Source organism: Lacerta agilis, chromosome 3 (assembly GCF_009819535.1).
Source record: "Lacerta agilis isolate rLacAgi1 chromosome 3, rLacAgi1.pri, whole genome shotgun sequence".
NCBI classification, from domain to species: Eukaryota; Metazoa; Chordata; class Lepidosauria; order Squamata; family Lacertidae; genus Lacerta; species Lacerta agilis.
Genome location: NC_046314.1, coordinates 77,338,280 through 77,363,380, shown reverse-complemented (window position 1 = coordinate 77,363,380; position 25,101 = coordinate 77,338,280). Strand labels below are relative to the sequence as shown.

Here is a 25,101-nt window from a genome sequence, read left to right as displayed (position 1 = left end):
CATGCCATGTTGTTGTTGTTGTTGTTGTTGTTGTTGTTGTTATTTAAAAAGTGAACTCCTGTTCATGTGGAGGATACATAAAAGGTCATTCACTGTTAATAACTCATTCTTGAAGTGCTCCCCTTAAAAATCAAATTGCCCCCCTGTGGGGCGTGTGCCCCACATTGGGAATCACAGATTTAGAGCAAAAGCCAATCATGTTTACTCAGAAGGAAGTCTTGTTGAATTCCATTGTTTTAGGATTACAGTACAATAATATTTTTTTCTTTATTTCCTTATTTTATATATATTTTTTAATTTCTTGAAATTTGATGGTTTTTAACAATTTCTGGGGAACTCTGATGGGACCATGTATCACCCATTCTGAAAGTTCTGCACTGGCTGCCAGTGAGCTACTGATCCCAATTCAGGGTGTTAGTATTGGTGTCCAAAGCCCTAAACAGTTTGGGATCCAAGTAGCTAAGGGAGCAATTCCCCATCATCAACCATCTTAGGCCCTATGACTGAGAGATTGATTGAGAGCCAGTGCTGTGTAGAGGTTAGCATGTCAGACCAGGACCTGAGAGATGAGGTTTCAAATTCTCACTTGGCCATGAAGCTCACTGGATGACCTTGGGCTAGTAGAGGCCTAACCTACCTTTCCACCCAGCTGTAAAAACTTATCAAAACAGAAATGTCTTCAATCCTTTCCAGAAATTACAGATAGTAGGCAGCTGTTGTATCTCAACAGGGGCAATAATTCTGTGATGACATGGATTCATCTCTGAGACTGGCTGTTGTGGACAGCCAAGCTGTTTTTTTTTTTGTTAAATTTCAAGAGGCCTCATTGCCTTGTATGTATTTCAGAGTAGCCAAGGGTAGATGCAATATTGTATTTTAGTCAGAAATGTCACTAAAAGCCCAGGAATCATGTCTAAGTTCTGGCTTTAATAGCTAGCTTGCTCCTTCAGCTTCCAGTTTCTAGGATTTACCCTGGTCAGCATCAAGTGCAGACCGAATGGCAGGCTTTGACAAATGAGACTGAGACCCCAGTGGTTATTTACCTCTCTTGGTTGCTGTAAGGCTCTTTTCTCCGAGGGAGCTGTTCACAATATTTATGAACATGTCGGAGTGGGTTGTGATGCCATGGGGTCGCAGAAAATAAAGCAGAGTTCACACAAATGAATGGGAACTCTGAGAAGTCTGCCAGAAATGTAGATTCAGAGACTACTGGAAGGGGAAACTGGCATTAATATGGCATGACAATTTGGCAGGCTTAGTATGTTGAATTGCCGAAACAGGATTGGAATACAACACTCTCCTGAGAGTCCAGCCTTGTAGTCATCTGAGAGGAACAGAATTTCATTACTCACAAAGCCAGGAGCCTAGAAAGAAATGTAAACCTTTTGGTAGATAATTTAAGCAGACTTTTTTCTCTGCCAAGAGAAGGACAAAATGTTAACTATTTGGGGCCAATTCCATCACACAATTACCGGTACTTTCCAGCTTTGTTGTTCTGTTTTCTGTCCACAGCCTTGCAAGGGAGTAAATGCATATGAATCTACATCAGATAGCATCAGCTATTTCCACGAAATTAGTGTATCAAAGAAGCACAAAATCTCCATTGTCCCATGTAGCAGCCAAAATACCTTCATCAGGTCTCAGGTACCTGTGAGACTCAGACCAGTGGCTTGACTGGAATTTGGTGGGTAGGCAGTGGAAACAAGCCCTAACACTTTATCATATGCTATCTCGTGGTGTCAATTATGCCAAAATGTAGCAACAGTGCATTATGCTGGAATTACAGCACTGCCTGTAGCTCAGTTGTAGGTTCAATCTCTTGAAGTATCCAGGTAGTGCTGGAAAGGGCTGGGAAAGACGTCTAGCTGAAACCCAAGAGAGCCATTTGTCAGTGCTGAGACAGTACTGAGCTAGATGGACGAGTCGTCTTCCTCTGTACAAAGCAGCTTTTCTGTGTAAGTTGGCATAGAAGTAAGCCTCATTGATTTCAGAGAAACCAAACTCCCAGAAACACATGCACAGGATTGATGGCAGACTTAAGTCCTGCATTGTGATACTCTACACCAGGGATTGGCAAGGTTTACCGGCCATGGGCCGGATCAATCCCATGGAGATTGTCCGTGGGCCGGACTGGCGCAGCGCGATGCTGGAAATTGCGTCTGTGCATCTTCTCGGCGCCGGAAATAGCTTCTGCGCATGTCAAGATGGCAAAAATTGCACCTGCGCAGAAGTGATTTTTGGTGTCTGGACATGCACAGACGCAGTTTCTGGTATCTGCGCGTGCACAGATGCCATTTCCGGCACCACTTGGCGAGTCCCTGCACCATGCGCAGGGGACTTGCTGAGCAGGCGGCTCGGTTTATGGGCGACTCGTGGACCAGTAAAATGGTTTTCGTGGGCCGCATCAGGCCCATGGGCCGGAGGCTGCTAACCTCTGCTCTACTCATTCTGAACATGAACATGAACAATAATGCATTATAATGATTTCATAAAATATATAATATACCATAGAATTTTCTATCATAGAAAATAGAATTTTAACCACAAAACAGACTACACATCCTGTAGTCAATATGGCTAATCCTACCATAAATAGCTGTCAAAAGCATATCACATGCACACCTTTTATATATATGTTCCATTTGTTTCTTCTGATTGGGTTTGTGCTGAAGCCAGTGGATACACATCTCTCCCTTCACATGGTCACTAAACATTGATGTTTCATGGGAAAAGGAATTAGGAGCCAAAATTATGCAGGTCCTCAGCAACTGGCTATCCCCCACCCATCTTTGTTAAGTTCTTTAAAATTCTTTATGACCTTGTCCACAATTTTCCATTTCTGGAAGGAATACAAAATTGAAGAGAGATATTATGATGTGGTCATGCCACATACAGCAGCAGATTAGTATTTATAACTTGTAGCAACACTTCATTTAGAAATGGAAAAGGTTATTCTCACCACTTAGCAATTATAGATGCGGACACAAAGAGATCAAGCAGCTAGCTTCAGAACACACACACAAGCACAGACACAGACACGAAGAAAACCTGGATATTTCAGAATTCTTCTTTCATTTAACATTTGAGGCACATTGTAGTCTCAGTTTTCACTAAAACCCTGGGCCATGGTGATTTTATAAATGACAACTTGCAAGTATTTGGGAAATGTAACAGTCATAGCATAAGCATCACTATAGGACAGCTAAGAGTTCATTCCAATAACTGCTTCTCTCAGCATCTTTGGGCTGATGTCCACTTGTGTTTGCATACACAGGAAGTCAAATTCCAGATGAAACAGGTTTGTCAAGTCAAATCCAAATGTTATCACTTTATGTGTTATATGTTCCACTCCCGTATCCAGACATGAGTGTGACTCATGCCTTGACCAGGTCATGACGTGATGCTGACTTTGTTGTTGTTGTTGTTGTTCAGTCGTTCAGTCGTGTCCGACTCTTCGTGACCCCATGGACCAGAGCACGCCAGGCACGCCTATCCTTCACTGCCTCTCGCAGTTTGGCCAAACTCATGTTAGTAGCTTCACTGACTTTTTACTTGTTTAAAATCCTGGCTGAAGGACACCTGCTGGTTCAGCTTCTTTTGTAACAATGTGGATCAGCAACCACTTATTTATTTGGAGGAGAAAAATGAGTAAGCTGAGCTCTCGCCATGTACTTAGCTAATTAACATGGGAAGTCATGTATGCAAGGTAGTGTGAAAATGATGAGCTTTAATCTAAAGGGGAAACAAAGCATGGTCGAGCTGCAGCGCTGTTCAGAATGAAATACAACCCATTTGGCTATGTAAATATTTTGGTAGAAGTATCAGACTTGAGATATGACTCAATTACATAAAGGTTATTAGAACAGTGAGAAATACATAGTTAGCATTTTCCTGGTTTGGCTGATTAGCTGAACACAGTTTACACAATAGAACAGCTCAATAGTCTGCTCAGATTGCTGTGAATGTTGCTTAAAAATGAATATTAAAACAATGAACAATTAATTTATTTTTACAGTTTTGTATTCTGTTCCTATCTGTAGGTTTATTTGTTAAGGAAGAAGGATAGGGTATGTGCAAATGTACTAAAATTAGGGGTGCTGCTATGTGCATGTTTATATTCTGTTTAATTTTAAAAATTCTGTTTATGTGTAGCATTTTAAATGATACAGTGAAGAAAATTAAAATACTCTGGGTTTGCCATCTGATTCATCATTATTAAATAGATCATTTGCTTTCCAATCTTGCATCAAGTATTGTGGGAGAGCTGGGGTAAGTTTACAGTCCAATGTGTCTCAAATGGTCACAGGTCCTGTGGATGAGGATTCAAAGAGAACTCTCTGAAACTTTGAAAAAATGCCACTTCTAAATTGTCCTTCATTTATACATCAAATTACACAAGGTGCTTGAAAATGCCTACACCTTTGTAATATTTTCTTCATTTTGTTGTAGATGTTATGTCTTGCAGCTTATGAGATATATAGTCTTCTTTGTTCAGACGCGTCTTCTGCAGGTTAGCAGTGAGTGTGAGTGAAGTTATGTTCTGAAAGTGTGCATACTCCGTAACTCTTCTTCTGCCTTGGACACTTTTCACTGCATGTTTTCGATTCCTCTCAAATTCTGTCCCCTGGTTATGAAATGTGGGTAACAGCTGATAATGCGGCTTGCAAAATTGAGTTCCTTAAATTTGAATTGAACTTGACACTTTAAATTTAGCGTGTGCATCTCTGTGTTGGGAAAGGGATTTGATGCTCCCAGCCTTTAACTATGAAATGTGTGTCAAAGGGGGTAGGGAGTAAAAACCAAATATAGATACCAGTGACCTGCTGTAATATCTATAATAGAATCGGTGTCTTGGTAGTTATGATGAACAAAGGGAGGGGGATGCAAAAGCAGGCAGTACAAGGGGTAGTAAAGAGCTCTGAAGCCCCAAGTATACCTCAGGAGCAACAAGCTTGTCATTAGACAGCAGGTTCAGTCATAATGGTGGATACAGATTAATAATTAATAAATGGAAAGGTTCAGGAAATTGGATGATTCAAGAACTCATTTGCATGCAAACTGTTTTAGGCACTGTCATTTAAAGACTGGAGGAACATCTACCAACAGTGGTCATTATTTACAGCAGAGAATAGTATGTAATGATTTTCTGAGCTCCGAGTGCTTCATGGTAATTAAAGTGCTGTACTGGCTCTATTAAACGCATCAGCAGAACTTAGACCTCCAAATTGCTTGTGGCCCAGCAATCTCAGCATCTCTGCATATCCAAGCTCTTAGTGACAGTGAAATCGTCTGCATTGCCTGGGGTAGGCGTTCTCCCTCCCTGCTTTTTATGGCTAGGTATAGGCAGGCCAGAGGATTGGAGAAGATCAGTTTACATCCCAATCCCAAAGAAGGGCAGTGCCAAAGAATGCTCTAACTACCGCACAATTGCACTCATTTCACACGCTAGCAAGGTTATGCTTAAAATTCTACAAGGCAGGCTTAAGCAGTACGTGGACCGAGAACTCCCAGAAGTGCAAGCTGGATTTCGAAGGGGCAGAGGAACCAGAGACCAAATTGCAAACATGCGCTGGATTATAGAGAAAGCTAGAGAGTTCCAGAAAAACATCTACTTCTGCTTCATTGACTACGCAAAAGCATTTGACTGTGTCGACCACAGCAAACTATGGAAAGTTCTTAAAGAAATGGGAGTGCCTGATCACCTCATCCGTCTCCTGAGAAATCTGTATGTGGGACAAGAAGCTACAGTTAGAACTGGATATGGAATAACTGATTGGTTCAAAATTGGGAAAGGAGTACGACAAGGCTGTATATTGTCTCCCTGCTTATTTAACTTATATGCAGAATTCATCATGCGAAAGGCTGGGCTGGATGAATCCCAAACCGGAATTAAGATTGCCGGAAAAAATATCAACAACCTCAGATATGCTGATGATACAACCTTGATGGCAGAAAGTGAGGAGGAATTGAAGAACCTTTTAATGAGGGTGAAAGAGGAAAGCGCAAAATATGGTCTGAAGCTCAACATCAAAAAAACTAAGATCCTGGGCACTGGTCCCATCACCTCCTGGCAAATAGAAGGGGAAGAAATGGAGGCAGTGAGAGATTTCACTTTCTTGGGTTCCATGATCACTGCAGATGGTGACAGCAGTCACGAAATTAGAAGACGCCTGCTTCTTGGGAGAAAAGCAATGACAAACCTAGACAGCATCTTAAAAAGCAAAGACATCACCTTGCCAACAAAGGTCCGTATAGTTAAAGCTATGGTCTTCCCAGTAGTAATGTACGGAAGTGAGAGCTGGACCATCAAGAAGGCTGATCGCCGAAGAATTGATGCTTTTGAATTATGGTGCTGGAGGAGACTCTTGAGAGTCCCATGGACTGCAAGAAGGTCAAACCTATCCATTCTCAAGGAAATCGGCCCTGAGTGCTCACTAGAAGGACAGATCCTGAAGTTGAGGCTCCAGTACTTTGGCCACCTCATGAGAAGAGAAGACTCCCTGGAAAAGACCCTGATGTTGGGAAAGATGGAGGGCACAAGGAGAAGGGGACGACAAAGGATGAGATGGTTGGACAGTATTCTTGAAGCTACTAACATGAGTTTGGCCAAACTGCGGGAGGCAGTGAAGGATAGGCGTGCCTGGCGTGCTCTGGTCCATGGGGTCACGAAGAGTCGGACACGACTGAACGACTGAACAACAACAATAGGCAGGTATCGGGAAGAAAGCAGTCATTAGGAACTTGAGAAACTGAGTTCATTAATATGGATTTAATAATAAATAAATAAAAATCTGGATGTGTCTCGAAAGCCTGCAAGCAGATCATGAAGGCAATGGTATTTTCTTTTTTGTGTAGATCCAAGTAACTGGTATTCAGAAGCATGTATTCTCAAAACCTGTAGGCTCCATTTAGCTATGGTGGCTAATGAGCTACTGACAGATCCATGTTCCTTCCATGAACCCCCTTATATAGACATGTGAGCTAGTGGGCATCACCACATATTGTGGGAGTGTTAATTATGTGCTGCGCAAAGATCTGCTTCATTTTGTCAGTGCTGAATCTATTACCCATTTCATGGGGGGACCCCAACTTCTGATATTTTAAGTAAGGGGGAAAAGGTTATCTACCTGCATAAACATTATGCACTTTTGTTACGCCTCCACTTAGAACTTCCCCCTTAAATGAAAAAGCCTCGGGGTGCGGGGGAACCTTTTTTTTCCAGCCTGATGACTACATTTTCTTATGGGCAGGCTTCAAGGGCCAACATGCTAGTTCTGGCTGGGGCAGGAGGCAAAAGTGGCCAAGGCAATAAATGCAACTCTTACCTTTGTAGAGTAGGCTACATTCTGGCAATAAAAAACCAGAGGTTTCTACATGCACAGTAAGGTCACTGTTGTTTCCTTCTCCTACAGTTTTTACCCATATACTATCCACCTGCCTTCCATGTTGCAGGTCATTGATCTCTTCACAAGTGTACACATCCTCTCCCCCCCCACTTCCTGCTTGGTCTGTTCCTTTTGATAGATTATAGTCCTCAATTTCTACACTCCAGTCATGAGTCTCATCCCACCAGGTTTCCGTAAAGCCTATTACATAATATTTGCCATCCTGTATTAAGAACTCAAATTCATATTTATTATTTCCCAGACTCTGTGCATTAGTCATTTCCTCCAGCTGTAGTTTCCTGTCCTCTAGCAGGTTTCTGGAGCACCACCCCAGTTTCCTGGGCATCAATGAAACTATGATCCCCAGTTCCAAGTGTTTCCCTGTCGCCTGTAATATTGTCTCCTTCCCCCTCAGGATTTAGTTTAAAGCTCTCCTAATCACAATACTCTAAGCAAACACATTCTTGTCAACCGCAGTAAGGTGCAGCTCAGCAGTCCTTTCTCAAAGAAGTGGACAACATGGTCCACGAAGCCAAACCTTTCCCGACAACGCCATCTGCACAGCCATTGGTTTCTTCCAGTATTTTCCTCTTTCTTCCTGGGCCACAACCTTCAGTAGGAAGGAGTGATGAAAAAACCCACCTGTGCTCCAAGAAGAACCTGTTGTAATATCATAGCTTTGAAGATAAGATGAGATGTAATCTTAAATTAAGAACATTCCTTTTTACATGTAAGATAAATTGTATTCTCTACATTTTGCTAAAAGGAAATTTGAAACATATATGTATTGTTTACCAAAAAGGAAAGAAAAAGTGAAAAAAAATTCCTGAGGGAGTGAAGAATCCCATTAACTAGCTAACACAAAATTACATAATTTTATGGAAATATACTGCAAAATGTCTCCTTCTCCCTCTAAAGATTTCCAGGCCTGAACAAAAGATGCTTTTGTCTGGTGTATCATACACGGTATTATTTTAATCCTAACACATTCATTAGATAACATCTCGCCTATTTAGCAACTTAATACTCTTAAAACTGCTGTGTAGAAGAGAGCTGCTCCATAAGATTATTATTTTAGTATTTCATTACAACGTATATGTATAAAAGAGATTACTTTCATATTAACAATGGCAGGACATGTTTGCTCAGAAGTAAATCTCACTGTACTCAACAGGTACAGTAAGCACATTCATGACGCAGTCTTAATCTGTGAAGGTTCATTCAGTTAAGAAAAAGTTACATTTGCCTTATGATTCGGTGTTATAGAAATACGGCTTTTGGAGATTTAATTAATACAAAAGATATAATCCTCCTTTATGTGTCTCTTTACACATCCCAAAGAATGCTCTGGCAACAGGTTTAAATATAAAGTCATGATTATCTTTGAGTGCATTGCTCATACTGTATAACAGGGTTAAATTCTGTCTGTGTTGACTAGCCCTGTCCTCTGTTATAGCCAATTACTGAAACAGCATTTAAAATGGTATCTTATAACTTTATCTTGATTTACTGTAACAGTTGAGAGGCTATTGTGATATTTTGCATTTGGATTGTCAATAAAGAATCCGATTTACAGCTGGGCAATTAAACTATACATTTATAAATCAATACTATAGAACATCATAGCTCAGCTGGTTAGAGTGTGGTTCTGATAATGCCAATGTTGCAGGTTCAATCCCCATTTGGGACAGCTGCACATTCCTGCATTGCAGGGGGTTGGACTAGATCAGGCATAGGCAAACTCGGCCCTCCAGATGTTTTGGGACTACAACTACCATTACCCCTAGCTAACAGGACCAGTGGTCAGGGATGATGCGAATTGTAGTCTCAAAACATCAGGGGGGATGAGTTTGCCTATGCCTGGACTAGATGATCCTCGGGGTCTCTTCCAACTCTATAATTCAACAGGGGTTGCTGACTTGTAGTCTCCAGATGTTGGTGGACTACAACTCTCAGACAATGAAATCTTTGTGTTAGAAGAAGCACAAGGGTTAGTGCAAGTGCAACAGGCTTCCCCCCTCCTCTCCTTGTATGTGCCCCACACCATTCCAAAATAAGTTTGGAGGATTGTGGGAACCCCCAGAACAGATGTAGTGGGCATGCGGGGGAAGGAGAGGGGGAGAAATCCTTGCACTGATGGAACACATTTACTTAGCACTGCGTTGAATGCAACCCCCTGGCTTTTGGCCATGCTAAGTGAGACAGTTGGGATCTGGACTCCAACAATATCTGGAGGGCCACAGGTTAGCCACAAGTGTGTATGTACCTGAGAGTAAGCGTAATTGAATACAGTGGGACTTACCTCTGAGTAGATATGCATAGGATTACACTGCAAGAATCTAATCCTAAATACATGTCATTGGAAGTAAGTGTTCATTGAAAGTAAGTAATAAAGAACTCAGGGGGACTTGATGCTGGTCAAAACTGCTAAGGATTGGGCTAGAAGTATTTATTATTATTATTATTATTATTATTATTATTATTATTATTATTATTAATTATTGAACTGTACTGCCCTTATTTGAGGATCACGGGGCAGTTTACAACAGAAAAGTACAAAAGAACATAATGTAATAACAAACCAAACAATATATTTAGAAAGGTAGGCAAAATTAAGTCTGCTTATCTAAAAGTGAACATATATCATATACAAATGATTGGGCAGTATTGGTCAAGATATCATTGCATAAGATCAAGGGAACAAAAGAGGTGGGTGCAAGGGAATTATCTTTCCCCTGATTCCCTAATAATTTAGCTGGTGTTTTTTGTCCCTTAATATGCATTAAGAGAGCCAGTGTAGTGTAGTGGTTACGAGTGGTAGACTCGTAATCTGGGGAACCGGGTTCGTGTCTCCACTCCTCCATATGCAGCTGCTGGGTGACCTTGGGCTAGTCACACTTCTCTGAAGTCTCTCAGCCCCACTCACCTCACAGAGTGTTTGTTGTGGGGGAGGAAGGGAAAGGAGAATGTTAGCCGCTTTGAGACTCCTTCGGGTAATGAAAAGCGGGATATCAAATCCAAACTCTTCTTCTCCATAGGATTGGGCTGCATAGCATTACTCTCTATTGGAGCAGTTTATATTGGCAGTTCCTGTACTGCATTTTCCCACATGTAATAGAACATTGCTCACTTTAGTTGTTTTTCCCCCCAAAACCAAAATAATGGTCTCCTCATTAACTTGTGATCTACCGGTATATACTTGTAGAGATTTTTGTGTGTGCTGCATTTAAAAAACACCACTACTTTGTTCCTTAAGGCAATGATAAAACATGCTCCTGTTTGAAACACATTGCTATTGCTTCTGTTAAAGAAGGCTTAAAATCAACACATATCTGGGCAAAATTCTTATAGCACATATGCAGTATAATTATAATGTTTCTAGCAAGATTTTGGGCTCAGCTTTATGCTGAAGTAAGCAAAATTATTTTATTATTTAATTTCAAGCCATGTTATTATTACTTGAAAATTTTAAGGACTGTCTTAGTGCCTTTCTTCACAACTACATCACAATTTTTTGTTGTTGTTGCTAGCAACATATATAGTAATTGCTTATAGATGGGAAAAATCCACTTGCACTTACATATGGTATTTACATATGGGATTTAACCTTAACCAACAAACTGACTTAAGTTCAGGCATCTGATTGGATGAACACAATCAGACATATTTACTGATAGGTGGTTCTTTCAAGTTGCAACATTAATTCTTCAGTAATGCATTTCTCAACTCCTACACAGATATTTTTTAGAAAGACTTGACTGTTGTATGAAATTTGTATGATTGTTGATTCTGTGAACTTTCTTATTTACACCATTCAGTTTTGGTTATAATGGTGTTTTTTTGGGTCCAGGGGCACATTTGGAAATCTAAGCAGCTGTCATGTTGTTGTTCAGTTGTTCAGTCATGTCCGACTCTTCGTGACCCCATGGACCAGAGCACGCCAGGCACGCCTATCTTTCACTGCCTCCCGCAGTTTGGCCAAACTCATGCTAGTCGCTAGCAGCTGTCATAGATGCCACCAAATACCCATTTCACAGAAGAAAAGCTGTTGATGTTCAGACTCCCCCCACCCTCTAAAGCAAAAAGTGGACAAAAAGATTAACAACTAAAAAAAGCCCAAAAGCCAAACACTAGTGGTGGATGTGGTCAGAGGCACACAGAATAAATAGGTGTGACTCTTAACTTGTGTGGTAGGCAGCACTCCAGCCATGAAAATGCCAGAGGGTTCTACATATGCATACACCTTTCCATCCAGGTAAGCAAGAGACATTGCCACGGTTAAACACTCAACAAGGGTGTGGTGAGGGGTGTGGCTTGTAGAGTGTACAGTGGGTGAGACAGAGGTCAAGCAGATCCCCACCTCTGCTAAATGTCTAGTTTCTCCACTCAGTTTTAAAGCCCCGGTTACAATCCATTTGCAACCTATCCTGCAGGCATGGAAAAATGTCAGTTTAGCCATACTTAAAGTGGATCAGACCTTTTCGCTCCCAGAGGTCCCCGACTGACGTGATCATAATCTTTCATCACCCCCCTCCCCATTGTTCAATCTCTTTTCATCACCACTTGCTGTTAATCACCTAATATAATCAGCTCTAATTGTGGTCTTCTGCAGTCCATAGTAGCTGATTCACATGCCCTTGTTGTAGCTTGCCTCCATACAAGAAAAAATGTGAAAAGCTTGCCAGTAACAATTAAGCCCTGAGTGAACCCAGCCCTGTAAGCAGGAGGGAGCCATATTATTGAGTGTTGCAGCTCCAGCAGCAAAGAAAATGGAAAACAGCCAGGTGAGTTAAACACCTGTGTGAGCCAAACAACAGTGGAAGGAGGCCATGGCACTAAGGTCTGATCCCCACACACGATTACAGAGGTAGATATGATAGGGGTATATTGCCCCATATTTTTCTTGCTTTCTATCACACCAGTCTTTTCCAAAATATTTCACAGTTTATGAAGCATCAAACAGAGCAATTGGATTACATTGTTCAATTTAAAAAAAATTTCCAAAATGAGTAAAATGCCGGTTATTTAAACAAGGAATTGGTTTTGGTGCAGAGAACAACTAATTCTAAATTTAAGAAAAAACCGTTCTCCCCTAAAAGAGGGTTATTGTCATGCTGGAGGCATGATTTTCTACTGTACGATGGTGCCTATAAAATCACTGGCTTTTGATATCTCTGTGAAAGGCAGAGACATTTTTTTTCTTGGCAAGCTGGAACAGTGAGGATTCCATGAAACAAGGCTCCCTTGGTCGTCTCTTTTGATGTATCTTTTAAATTTTTAAATGTAGCTTCTGGAGGGCACAATTGAAAGTGAGGTGCTGCTGGGAGAGGGTGTTTAATCCTTTCCCACCTGCTGTGCCCCTGCTTCAGTAGCTACTCTACCCCACCCTCCTCTCCCACAATATTTCCAATGTGTAATTGGTTGGTTCCAAAAACACATAAAGGGGAAAGCTCCTGGGGGGAACATGGCCAGAGAAACAGGTTGGGTAAGCTCTTTTCCACACTCAATCACAAATAAAGTGCCAGTCCCCAATCTGCTAGGAGGATTGGGGGAACCCCTAGAATGGGTTTAGGGGATGTGCAGAGGAAGGGGAGGAGAGAGGGATCATTTCCATTGTGCAAGGAGAAATAATTGTGCTGATGGAGAACCTGCCTCAGCACTACATTGAATGCAGCCCAATGTAATGTGGAAATTTGCACTTGGATACAATTAAGATAATTCAGCCTCTTAGAGTTAATTCATTCTTAATCGGTATTAGCAAAGTACATGGCACACTGAAATAAGTGGCAAAACTCACATTGTTGATAAAGAAACAGAATTGCTCTGCTCATGCGCTGTCATGCGCTAGCTGGATGCAGCAGAGTGGTGGGAGGCACCAGCTAGGGAACCCCCAAGGGAACCTCATGAGAAGAAGGCCCAGAGCCAGGGGATTGGTGGTAGGACACCGAGGAGAGGTCAGAGGGAAAAGAGGGAGCAGACCTGGAGGAGGAGGTGTCACTTGGAGGAGGAGGTGTGACAGAAGAGGAAACAGAGTTTAGTGAGCAGGAAGAAGTCAGGGCAGAGAGCAGCCCTGATTCAGAGGCTGGAGAGGAGGGGGGCCAAGAGACAGAGGTGAGGCAGGCTTATGAAGAAGCCAGGAAGTTTTCCCCTCCTGCTGCAACCTGCTCCCCTCCCCTCCCCTCCCCTCCCCTCCCTACCACCGGTTTCACAGAACAGATACTGAAATAAAAAGAGCAGAGGAGAGGTTGGTTGCATGCATGCAGACACAGTATCTGATTGCAAAAAACCCTGGAGGGGAGAGGACTTAGGCAGCTGTGGAAAGGTGGGAACCTTCAGCCTTTGCAACAACCTCATTGTGGCAACATCTACTGCGAAGAGTTGCTGGGATCACTAGGCCTGTACTGATTTGGTTTCTTTGAATAAGGAGTTAACTTCACTGGCACTGGTGTTTTTTCATTGCTGACCTATACCTGACTCGAGCTCCTGGCAGTTGTATCCCAACTACATCATACTCAACACACCCGTTGAAATAGATGTAATTAAAATAGTCATTATACATTCAGTAATGTCAATAGGTCTACTCTTAAGTATGATCCAGTTAGATACAGCTCTTTGTTCTTGGCCCCAAATAAATCAGTTTTGCTGTTGATCAAAAATTTACCTTGCTGCCCTCAGCCACCTTCCTTTAGTATTAGAATCCACATTTGTGTACATTCAACTCCATTTTTAGATGTCTAAATCGGTTCTGTATTTGTATAGCATTTTATAGACTGCTGGTTTTCAATTTTCTCAATTGTGTTAAGATTGTATTAGTTATATTTTATCGTTTTAGATATTTATGTGAGCCACTTTTGAAGGGCTGTGCCCTGAAAAGTGGCATATAAATACTGGAAATAAACAAATACCCATGATATTGTACTGATGTAATTACTTTTTATGGGTCACGTTTCTGCTTTCAGTTATATTAACATACATCAAGTCAGCTCCTCTGTAATTGATGCTGTGCCCTTTGAATTAGACAGAGGCAAAACTTAGCTCATTCGCTTTATATGCAAAGCTTAACGTGTCTGGATCTTTACAATTAACATAACTGACATAGCTACTGCAACATGATCTTTTTTGTCCTACTGCTGACCTTTTATCCATGGCAGCTTTCATTCTGTACCAAATTATTTCCAGGTGAGCTTATTGTGATCAGATAGCTGATTTTATGGTAAGTACATTTGCAAATTGCAAGGGAAACACTGCTTTCTTTGTAATTTCCTTATGCGGAATGTCATAGAATCCCAAGGCAGCCAAGGCCATTTTGATACAATCATCTCTTGGGGTAGTACAAGAGTTCACCTCCTATTTCTTCCCTTTGGACACGAATGGGAAGATGTTGCTGCAAAGCTACACATGAAATTAATATGGGCTCTGGGTACATATTTTCTATTATTTGGAACACACAGTAATTAATTTTCCTCCTCTGTGTGAGAAATGCAGATTAAAACCTCTTAACTTCTGTGCTCTTGGGATGATAATTGATATATAAATTGCATTAGTATCCCTAAGCTCCTTTTGTATAAATATTTTTGTGATATTAGTGGAAGGGGTCCTGCCCCCCCCCCATTTTTTATCTAATATATCCCTCACGTGATTTGCATTCATTATTATTTTTTCTATGACAAGCAGAGCAAGTTCTAAGTCCCTCCTTATGCAGGCATAGCTAGACTGATATAGCATAGAATATGTTTGATCACTGCAGATGGTGACAGCAGTCATGAAATTAAAAGACGCCTGCTTCTTGGGAGGAAAGCAATGACAAACCTAAACAGCATCTTAAAAAGCAGCGACATCACCTTGCCGACAAAGGTCCATATAGTTAAAGCTATGGTTTTCCCAGTAGTGATGTATGGAAGTGAGAGCTGCACCATAAAGAAGGCTGATCGCCAAAGAATTGATGCTTTTGAATTATGGTGCTGGAGGAGACTCTTGAGAGTCCCATGGACTGCAAGAAGATCAAACCTATCCATTCTGAAGGAAATCAGCCCTGAGTGCTCACTGGAAGGACAGATCCTGAAGCTGAGGCTCCAATACTTTGGCCACGTCATGAGAAGAGAAGACTCCCTAGAAAAGACCTTGATGTTGGGAAAGATTGAGTGCACAAGGAGAAGGGGACGACAGAGGACAAGATGATTGGACAGTGTTCTCGAAGCTACCAACATGATTCTGACCAAACTGTGGGAGGCAGTGGAAGACAGGAGTGCCTGGCATGCTCTGGTCCATGGGGTCACGAAGAGTGTTGCTGTGTTTTATGTACATTCAAAGACCAATCTTATTTAAGTGATGTGCCCCAATTTGTGATTTCTTGTGTAAATCTTCAATGCAAAGTTGACTGACATACTTCTTAAATATTAATATTTCTATAATATATCTATCTTCACAAAAATGAAATTGTTCAGTTTATGACCATTCAGACTAATTCATGGAAAACAAGGCTATCAATGGCAACTAGCCATTACAGCTATACTCCACCTACATGGTTGGAGGCGGTAATTCTTGAAACCACACAGGGGAGAATGCTCTTGTGCTTGGGTCCTGCTTGAAGGTTTTCCACATCTTCTGTTTGGCCACTGTGAGACCAGAATGCTGGACTAGATGGGCTATTGAAGAAGAAGAAGAGTTTGGATTTGGTATCCCGCTTTATCACTACCCTAAGGAGTCTCAAGGCGGCTAACAATCTCCTTTCCCTTCCTCCCCCACAACAAACACTCCGTGAGGTGAGTGAGGCAGAGAGACTTCAGAGAAGTGTGACTAGCCCAAGGTCACCCAGCAGCTGCATGTGGAGGAGTGGGGACGCGAACCCGGTTCACCAGATTACGAGTCTACCACTCTTAATCACTACACCACATTGTCACCATAAGCTCATTTGTTAGGAAATCTACAGAAATTATTCACAAAGAGTGGCATGAACACAGCTCCAGCAAGCCCCCAACTCTTTGTTTAATGTGTGCATTCTAGATGTGTGAAGTTTTATTACAGTTTTGCCATTGGCTTCAGTTGAATACACATTTCAAATTATCTTGGATAAGACCATTGAATCCTCTGCTTTCCAACTTCATGCTGAGTGGAACTCTCCCCCCCCCCCTTCTCATTGTTGTTCAGATTTGCATGGTCCAAGATGACATTGTTTGCTTCTCTTCTTTTAATCAAATGCTTTTGTCTCTGTCCAAAGCAGGATGCTGACATGTTGGCAGGTGATGAGCAGGCCTGGAAAGAAGCCAAAGAAGCTATAAATAAAATCGGAGCTCCAAAGTCACAAGAAGGTATCCTTTCAATGCCAAAGTACTGGCCAACAGCAGATGCGTTTCCTTTTGAGGCAAGAGCATATAAAAACTGTTTTCTTCCTTGCTATTTCTAGAATATGGAAATGCTTCGTTCCTTAAAGATTGCTCTCAGTGCCCGTGTTAGAGTGGGCAATTGGATTTGGCTGGGGTGTCAGATTCAACTCCTAACAGGTGGGTGGACCTACCTACTTGTCAATCACTTGGACTCTTATAACATCAGGCCATTGAAATTTCAAGCTGGGGCTGCAAAGAAAGATTGCTCCTCTGTACCTCCACAAATTCCTTTGTATTTGCAGCATGGATTTGGCCCAGGAAAAATAGGGAGTATTCTCAAGTGCACTTTGCGGGCAAAACTAGACACTTTTAAAATTTGACACCTTTTAAGAATATGGTGCCAAATCCAAAAAAACAACAACAACCCAAGTATTTTGCTTGCAGTTAAATAATTCTTATTCCTTTAGCTGCAGCTTCTGCACATGATGCTGTATGTCAGGCCTGGGAAAGTAGATGTAAACAGCCAGCCTGGTCCACTTCCTAGGTCTGACAGGCCTATTTCAGACCCTCCAAGTGTCCCTATTTTCCAGGGATGTCCCTGATTTAGAGAAGTCATCCCAGTTTCTGATTTGATCCCAGAATGTCCTGCTTTTCCTTAGGATGTCCCTATTTTCATTGTAGAAATATTGAAGGGTATAGAGTTATCCAACCCCCCAAGCCATTCGAAGACAATCATGTATAGGGAATGTTTTTTTTTTAATGTTTAAAGTTTTGTTATGATTTCATATATGTTGGGAGCTGCCCAGAGGTGCTGTGACAACCCAATAAGATGTGTGGGGTATAAATAGTAAAATTATCTTTATGGAATGGGACGTCCCTATTGTCATTGGAGAAATGTTGGAAGGCACCCTGTTTAGGTCCATGGGCTGAAGGTTCCCCACCAAATGATCTATGTCTTTCTGTCTTTCAGTATCTAGTAAAAAACATGTAGACAGTTGTAGCAAAGACCATTTCCTTCTGTTTTGCTTCTGTTTGCACTACAAGCCACAAGACGACAGACACCAAACTTCCTTTTGTCTGTGTTGAATCTCTCAACATTCTGCTTCATGGGATGACTCCTGGTTCTAGAATTATGAAAGAAGGAGAAAATACTGCAACCAGGGATTATCCCCTGGAACTAAGTACAGGGAGATTTGTGACAGACAAGGGGAGACTTCTTCACACACAGCGGAGTTGAAACAATTGAATTTGTTAGCAGAAAATGTAGTAGGGGACACCAACTTTGATAGTAATTTTTCATGAGCTTTTGTTTGAATAGCACGATGTTGATTAATCCTTAATCCAAATAAACGTCAGAATGGGAGCAGGCTCTTGTGACATGCCAGACGTTACTAAAGAACAATGCCACTCGTCTCCCAGACACAAACATTTACCAGCTGAAAGTACTTGACCTCGCCATGGACGCCTGCATAAATCTTGGCCTTTTGGAAGAAGCCTTGCTTTATGGTCACAGGACTTTGGAGCCCTACAGGTAAAAGATAAAAATCCAGCAATTTATTGCAAGATTCGCTTTCAGCCCAGGAAAGAGGGTATGAACCAAGAATGTGGTTGCATCAATGTTACTATTTGTTAATTATTCTATATGGTAGCATTAGGGGTAGGGCTGGCATACGTCTGGGCATTACCAGGATTTCAAAAGCGGAATTGATGTCTGGGGGGGATTTCCAAAAGGTGGCTCTTTGCCCTGGATCTTAGGTAAGTCAATCGAGAAACCGTGGTTTTTTGGCAATTTTGTGTAAAAATAAAAAAAGCTCATAAACTTTGAGATTTTCCAGGGTGTCCTGGTTTTTACATTTTGAAATATGGCAACCCTAATTAGGGTCGAGGAGTAGTCAGTGCAACTCAAACTTGTGCATTGATCGAACATGTCAGCTGTTCTTCAGAAAAGGGGAAAGTTACTCAGCTGAACCATTTTGAAAAAAATAGGTTTACGTTTTCTGCCCTTGGTGATGCAGAATTGCAGATTGTTTGAGATGTACTGGTGCATTTGATCATTGTGTTTATGACATAAATGTTCCCGGAGGACTCTGGAGTGTTTTGCTTCAGATCCCCATGTACTTTTCACAAACCTCTATATTCCCAGGTACATTCTTAGAGACAATATTTTTGGCAGTGCTTCAGCACCGTGTTCTTCCTTAACGCCTTATGGAACTTTCTGGTTTTAGCCTGGTGTCTAATTAGTTTCGATTGATATGGGTTGATCAAAAGAAAAGCTTTCTCCTTTGAAACAGGTAGTAACTGTATAGTATAGCAATGTGACCGGGATGATCAAAGGGGAAAATACAGCTTTGTACTCTTTCCCTCCGCATTTCTTTTCTTTTGTTCATCCAAATGCATATTTTTTTTAAAAAAAGGGAAATAATGAGGGCTAGCAACCTTAGATTTGGTATCTTCAATTACCACCACTAGCATCATGGCCGTTTTTACCTATTTTCTCAAGGAAAGGCTGCCACTTCAATGGAGTTTTGCTATGTTGCTTGAAATAAGTAGTATTCAAATAGCATGGCTGCAGCAGAGGTTAACAATAATTTATAGTGCTTGTAAGGTTGGAGCAGCTCCATTTTCATTTTGATTGCATTACAGGGTATAAGGTTACTAAGGCACCTTTGCCTGAATACTGAATTTTGAGACAGTGAACTTTAAAACAAATGCTAGCATAACTGTTTCGTTTGGTTGCTTTTAGGTTTGCCGCCTGTGGCCATTTTTGAGGAGGGACGTAATGGTTCTCCTCTCTTTTTCTCATGATGACCAGTCTTCTGTAAGTTTCTCTTCCTGGAAAGAAGGAGAAAACAGAAAAATGTACAGACAAAATTAAAACATGTGAATTAGCCATGAAATTAGTTATTGCAACAGTGGCAAAACATCAGATTATATTGGCATTTATAGTAATTTCAGTGAAAGAGACTTGTCAGTGAGAGAAGAGAATCTTGTCTACTGCTTTCCCTTTTTTCTTTTCTTTCCTTCCTTCCTTCCTTCTTTCTCTTTCCTTTCTTTTAAAAATGGCTTCCCTTTTTAATTTGCATTTTTTAATTTACTGCTTCTATTCAGCTATGCTTCTTTTACCCTTTAACCTGTAAAAGTGGTGCTTCAGACCAACGAAGCTACCTGTCTTTTCCAGGGGAAAGATTGCAGTAGGAAACAATTATAATTTTATCAATCATTCGAATATCTCTTTCCCTGTTTGCTTAGTGATGTGTGACATAGTTTTTGAGCTACTTATTACAGCCAAGTTGATTCTGCCGCTGCCGCCTCACCTTCCACCCACCACCACCCTTATGCACACAGACAGACACACAAACACACACAAATGACATGTTCTGTTAAAATGTATTTGATGAAATGTTGCTGGCGTGGTAAAGCTGTTGACCTCTCATGTGCCTTGAAGACAGTTGCTCTTAGTCTCACCAGGTGCAAAAGCATTTCCCAAGAAGAGACACTTTCAGCCCGAATTCTTTTTTTACCTTCAAGCCATCACTACAAGCTTTGACGCACCTGACAAAAAATCTTCAGTTTCTCATTACAAGGAGTTGCGCCTGAAGCAGCAGGATATCAAATCTGAGCAAATCTGTTGGGGTGCATTGAATTTCTCCAGTTGAATCAATCTACTGCTTGACTGCTCCTGCAGTTCCATTACAGCTATCTATTTTCCTTTCCTCAACTCTGGGGCAAAAAATATTCATATTCTTATCTGCAGGGAATCACCTGAAAAACAAGCCATCCATACAAATAGGAGGTGGTATGTCCACCTTTAAAAGGGTACGAGGAACTGTTCTAAAACCATTTTAACTTCAGGGACTGTATTTGCTGTGTATGTTTCCATTATGCGATCAGCAGGGTTGACATCCACTGCTGTGTGCTAAGTGCAGTATTTGATCACATGTTTTCATTTAACCATCATGTGAAACCAGTCTGAGTATTTAAGTTACAGGTAGGTATGTTTAGATATCCGGCAAACATATTTAATGGCTTCTTTTATGCTATAGAATCACACTGTAGTGAACTAAATAACTGATGCTAAATATTTTTTGACCTCCAAAATGAAGGTTCTTTTTAGTGATTAAAAACAACCAGGATTCAACTTTAATAGGAGCTTGGAGCAGGTTTAAAGAAGGCATTAGAGTCCAGAAGACCACAAGAAATGAAGTTTTTCAGGGGGTTGGACTAGATGACCCCTGCGGTATCTTTCCAACTCTACAATTCCATGACTCTACACTGGTCCTCACTTGGCCACCTTAATTGGATTGACCAGCATATGAGTAGTTGAAACTGAATGAAGTGAGAAGAACCTTTGTGTCTCTTGGTTTCTCAAGGAGTCGTCTTGTATGCTGACAAGTTTAAGAATGTTGACTCTGTAGGGCTGTGTGCCCATGTGTGCTATATTTGTGGTAAGTGTGCATGTGCAATGAGTATATGTGTGCGGTCTGCAAGTGTGGTGAGTGAGTGTGTCCGTGGCCCATTAGTTCAGCAAATAAATATGGAATAAATCTGAGGCACACTTTTATGGTTGTTCATTGAGGGACCGGCAATGGTAGTAGTTCTCCCTGAGATGACCCATTATTCCCAGCTATCCAGCTTCCTTAAAAAAAAAAAAAAATCTTACCTTTGTAGAACCTGATATATGAGACAAAATGTGCAGACACCATTCTTCTTCTTTTTTTCATTTTGTGTGTGAGAGTAGTCTGCTCCCCCTTCCAGGGATTTATTTTTGCCCTTCTCTGTCCCTGCCCCCCCCCAAAAAATACAGTGGTACCTCTGGTTACTAACTTAATTCGTTCTGGAGGTCCGTTCTTAATCTGAAACCATTCTTAACCTGAGGTACAACTTAAGCTAATGGGGCTTCCTGCTGCCGCTGTGCCACCGGCACTCAATTTCCATTCTCATTCTGGGGCAAAGTTCGCAACCCGGAGCAAATACTTCCAGGTTAGCAGAGTCTGTAACCCGAAAGCTTGTAACTTGAGGTGTTTGTAACCCGAGGTACCACTGTACTGTCAATGCTGTGCACACTGTATCTGATTTGTGAGGATTTCCCCCTCCTTTCAAACACAAAACAAACAAACAAACAATACAACGGAAAAAATAGAAGCGGTGTACATTACCACTAGAGGCTGCTAGTGTTTTGATGTTATTGTGAGCCAATGGACAAGTGGATTTTTGCTAGAATGTTCAAATTGGGGTATTAACAGAAATTACTGATAAAGCTACGAATAGAGCTAAGAACATCTCCATTTGCAGGTTTGTAGATTTCACCAAAAATGTGCCCTTCTTTCTTTAGAACCAACTTTAAACAATTTATGCGGTTTAGTTTCCTTTCTGAACTTGCAGTTGAACACCCAGATTAAGTGGGATTTTTATATTTTAGAAATGTTGGTATGCTTACAAGAAATGATTCATTAGATAACCTTCCCAAGGGCATTCTTTTGTTGGGGGGGGGGAGAGAGAGACAGCTGCGTTCATTAGCCCAAGAATTACCTTGGGAATGACATTATGGAAGCGATGTGAACTGTTTTCAGTCTGGGGGGGGGCATATTCTCTTGAGGGCAATGTTTTGAGGGCCCAAGCCCTCAGTGATAAGGATGGAGTGATAAGCCAAAGTGGGTGGGGCATTGCTGTGACTCTTAGGTTTGTATAGTAGGCTTTATTGCTGCCTTGTGAAAGTCAGAAGCTTCTACAAACATACTTCTTTTCACCCTCCATCCAGGCAAGCAAACAGTATTACTACAGTTCAGTGCAAAACAGTGTGAGAAGGGTGTGGAGCAGGGCTGGTGAGTGGTGTGTCCTGGGAAAGGGTGTGTGGCCTGGAGAGAGTCTTAAGGACAAGGCAGAGCAGAATGAAGGGCCACATTGGCCCCTGGTTCCTCATCCTTGCACTATATCACGATGCAGTGTCATTCCTATTCCAGGAATGTGGTCAGGCTGTTTAAAGCAGATAAGCTTTCTCCTGAAGCAGTAACAAGACTTTGTGGTTGTTGTTGTTGCTAAAAGAGAGAGAGGGAGGGAGAGAAATCCCTTTGCTCCAAGTGTCTCTATTTTCCAGGGACAGTCCCAGATTTACAGAAGCCATTCTGGTTTCTTACTTGATCCCAGAATGTCCTACTTTTCCTTAGTACATCCCCATTTCCACCAGAGAAATGTTGGTAGGATGTTCCTATTTTCATCGGATAAATGTTGAAGGGTATGGAGTTATCTGCCCCCCGAGCCATCTGAAGGCAGCCCTATATAGGAAAGTTTTGTAAATGTTTAATGCTTTTTTATGTTTTTTATGTACGTTGGAAGCTACACAGAGTGGCTGGGGCAACACAATCAGATGAGCTGGGTAAAAATATTAAAATGATTATTATGGAATAGGACATGCCATTTCTTGTCTTATTGAAAGGTAAGACAAAAATTCTTAATATTTACCCAGCAGTAATTGTGACTAGGACTGTGGACCTTTTTAAGGGCCATTTAGTAAACAAACTCGGTATATTGGCCTTGTGGAAAACATCCACATCAAACATCAATCTTTATCCTGTATGCTCGTGCAATGACAAAGAAATAATAAGCAAAGGAAGTCGTTTCAAGCAAATCATGAAAGAGATAGAGAAGAGGTAGGAAAATAACTCCTATATGAGGGTTTGCAGAACGGCTTTCTTATTTATAGTCTGCAGGGAGCACCCACCTATCATTAAATGTGAGACTGAGTGCTGGGCCATCAGCAGTGAGAGAAAGAGGAAGAAAGCTGTAGGAGCTCACAATTTATTGCAGTGAAAAATAAAAGTAAAAAATGCTGCTTCTGAGAGAACGCACTTTGATTCTGCCGAAACAGATTCAGAACCCAGGTGAATGCAAAATTTATGTCTTGCTGTCCCTGAAGGTGCTGATCTCTTTGAGGCTGGGGATAGATCCTGCCAGTTCCTCAGCTCAGTAGAAGGGCACATGCTTAGCATGCTTAAAATCCCAATTTCAATCCCTGGTATCTCCATTTATAAGGATTTTGGTTCACAGGGCTGGGGAAAACCTCTGTCAGGCAGTGGAAACAGATTTGCTGCCAGTCAGAATGGATAATACCGTGTTTCCCCTAAAATAAGACGTAGCCATAAAATAAGCCATAGCAGGATTTCTACGCATTTGCAAAATGTAAGCCATACCCCGAAAATAAGACATACCCCGAAAATAAGACATACCCCGAAAATAAGACATAGTGACGCGGCGCCTCCCTTAAGATGGCCTGGATAGGCGTGGCTATGCAGTGTACCAACGCGGAGCGGTTAAAATAAGACATCCCCCCAAAATATGCCATACTGTGTTTTTTTGAGGGGGAAAAAATATAAGACGGTGTCTTATTTTAGGGGAAACACAGTACTTGGCTAGATGGCAGCTTCATATGTTCATTTGCGAATGAAAATTGGCTTGCAATCTGTTTTGACGGTCTTTTCCTCCCCTTTGTCCCGTCTGACATTTTGGGATGAAGCCACAACCAGAACCTCACATGCAATTTAGGAATAACTCCTGCAATGTCAGTCTAGTTTATCATCACCACCACCATCACCATTATGGGCACGTGTGTGTTTTTAGTGAATAGTGTCATCTGATTCCTTCTTCCTGGCTAAAGGTTTCATAGAAATGCCTCTCGTAAAATGTCAAACAAATAATGAAATAATCAGGAAGGTCTTACTGCAGTTTGGACCTCTAAATTTTCGATTGGGTTTTAAATTGTGTTTTGTTTCAGTCTTTAAATTTATTTGCTATAGTTATTATAGATTTATGTTGTATTATAATGTGCTGCTGCTGCTGCTGCTGCCGCTTTTGAAGATGATTCTGAAACTTCAATTGGTCCAAAATGTAGTGGCTAGATTACTGGCCAAGATTCTGGACACTGAGATCCAGCGCTGAGGGTCTTCTGGCGGTTACCTCACTGCGAGAAGCCAAGTTACAGGGAACCAGGCAGAGGGGCTCCTTGGTAGTGGCACCCACCCTGTGGAACACCCTCCCACCAGATGTCAACTACCAGACTTTTGGAAGACATCTGAAGGCAGCCCTGTTTAGGGAAGCTTTTAATGTTTGATGGACTACTGTATTTTAATATTTTGTTGGAAGCCACCCAGAGTGGCTGGGGAAACCCAGCCAGATGGGTGGGGTATAAATAAATTATTATTATTATTATTATTATTATTATTATTATTATTATTCCATTTGGAGCTTACATAACCCCTGTTTGAAAACAGCTGCAGTGGTTGCCAGTTTGTTTCCAAGCCCAAGTCATTAGTGTTCTGCACAGGAGACTCGCTTGGTAGTTCTATCACCTTCAGAAGTGCAGGGAATAGTGGACCAGGAGGAGGTTTTCTCTGTGGCAA

General features: G+C 41.4%; 1 protein-coding gene across 5 annotated transcripts in view; it reads left to right on the top strand.

Moving 5' to 3' along the window:
- SMYD3 (SET and MYND domain containing 3) overlaps positions 1-25,101 on the top strand; it is a 337,315-nt gene that overhangs the window by 288,258 nt on the left and 23,956 nt on the right. For 4 of the 5 annotated variants that reach the window (XM_033144390.1, XM_033144392.1, XM_033144394.1 and 1 more), the window contains exons 9-10: positions 16,603-16,693; positions 18,065-18,239. In XM_033144390.1, the coding sequence (XP_033000281.1) occupies positions 16,603-16,693; positions 18,065-18,239 (266 nt within the window). The remainder of the gene's footprint in view (positions 1-16,602; positions 16,694-18,064; positions 18,240-25,101) is intronic. The other variant, XM_033144391.1, reaches the window with a different exon arrangement.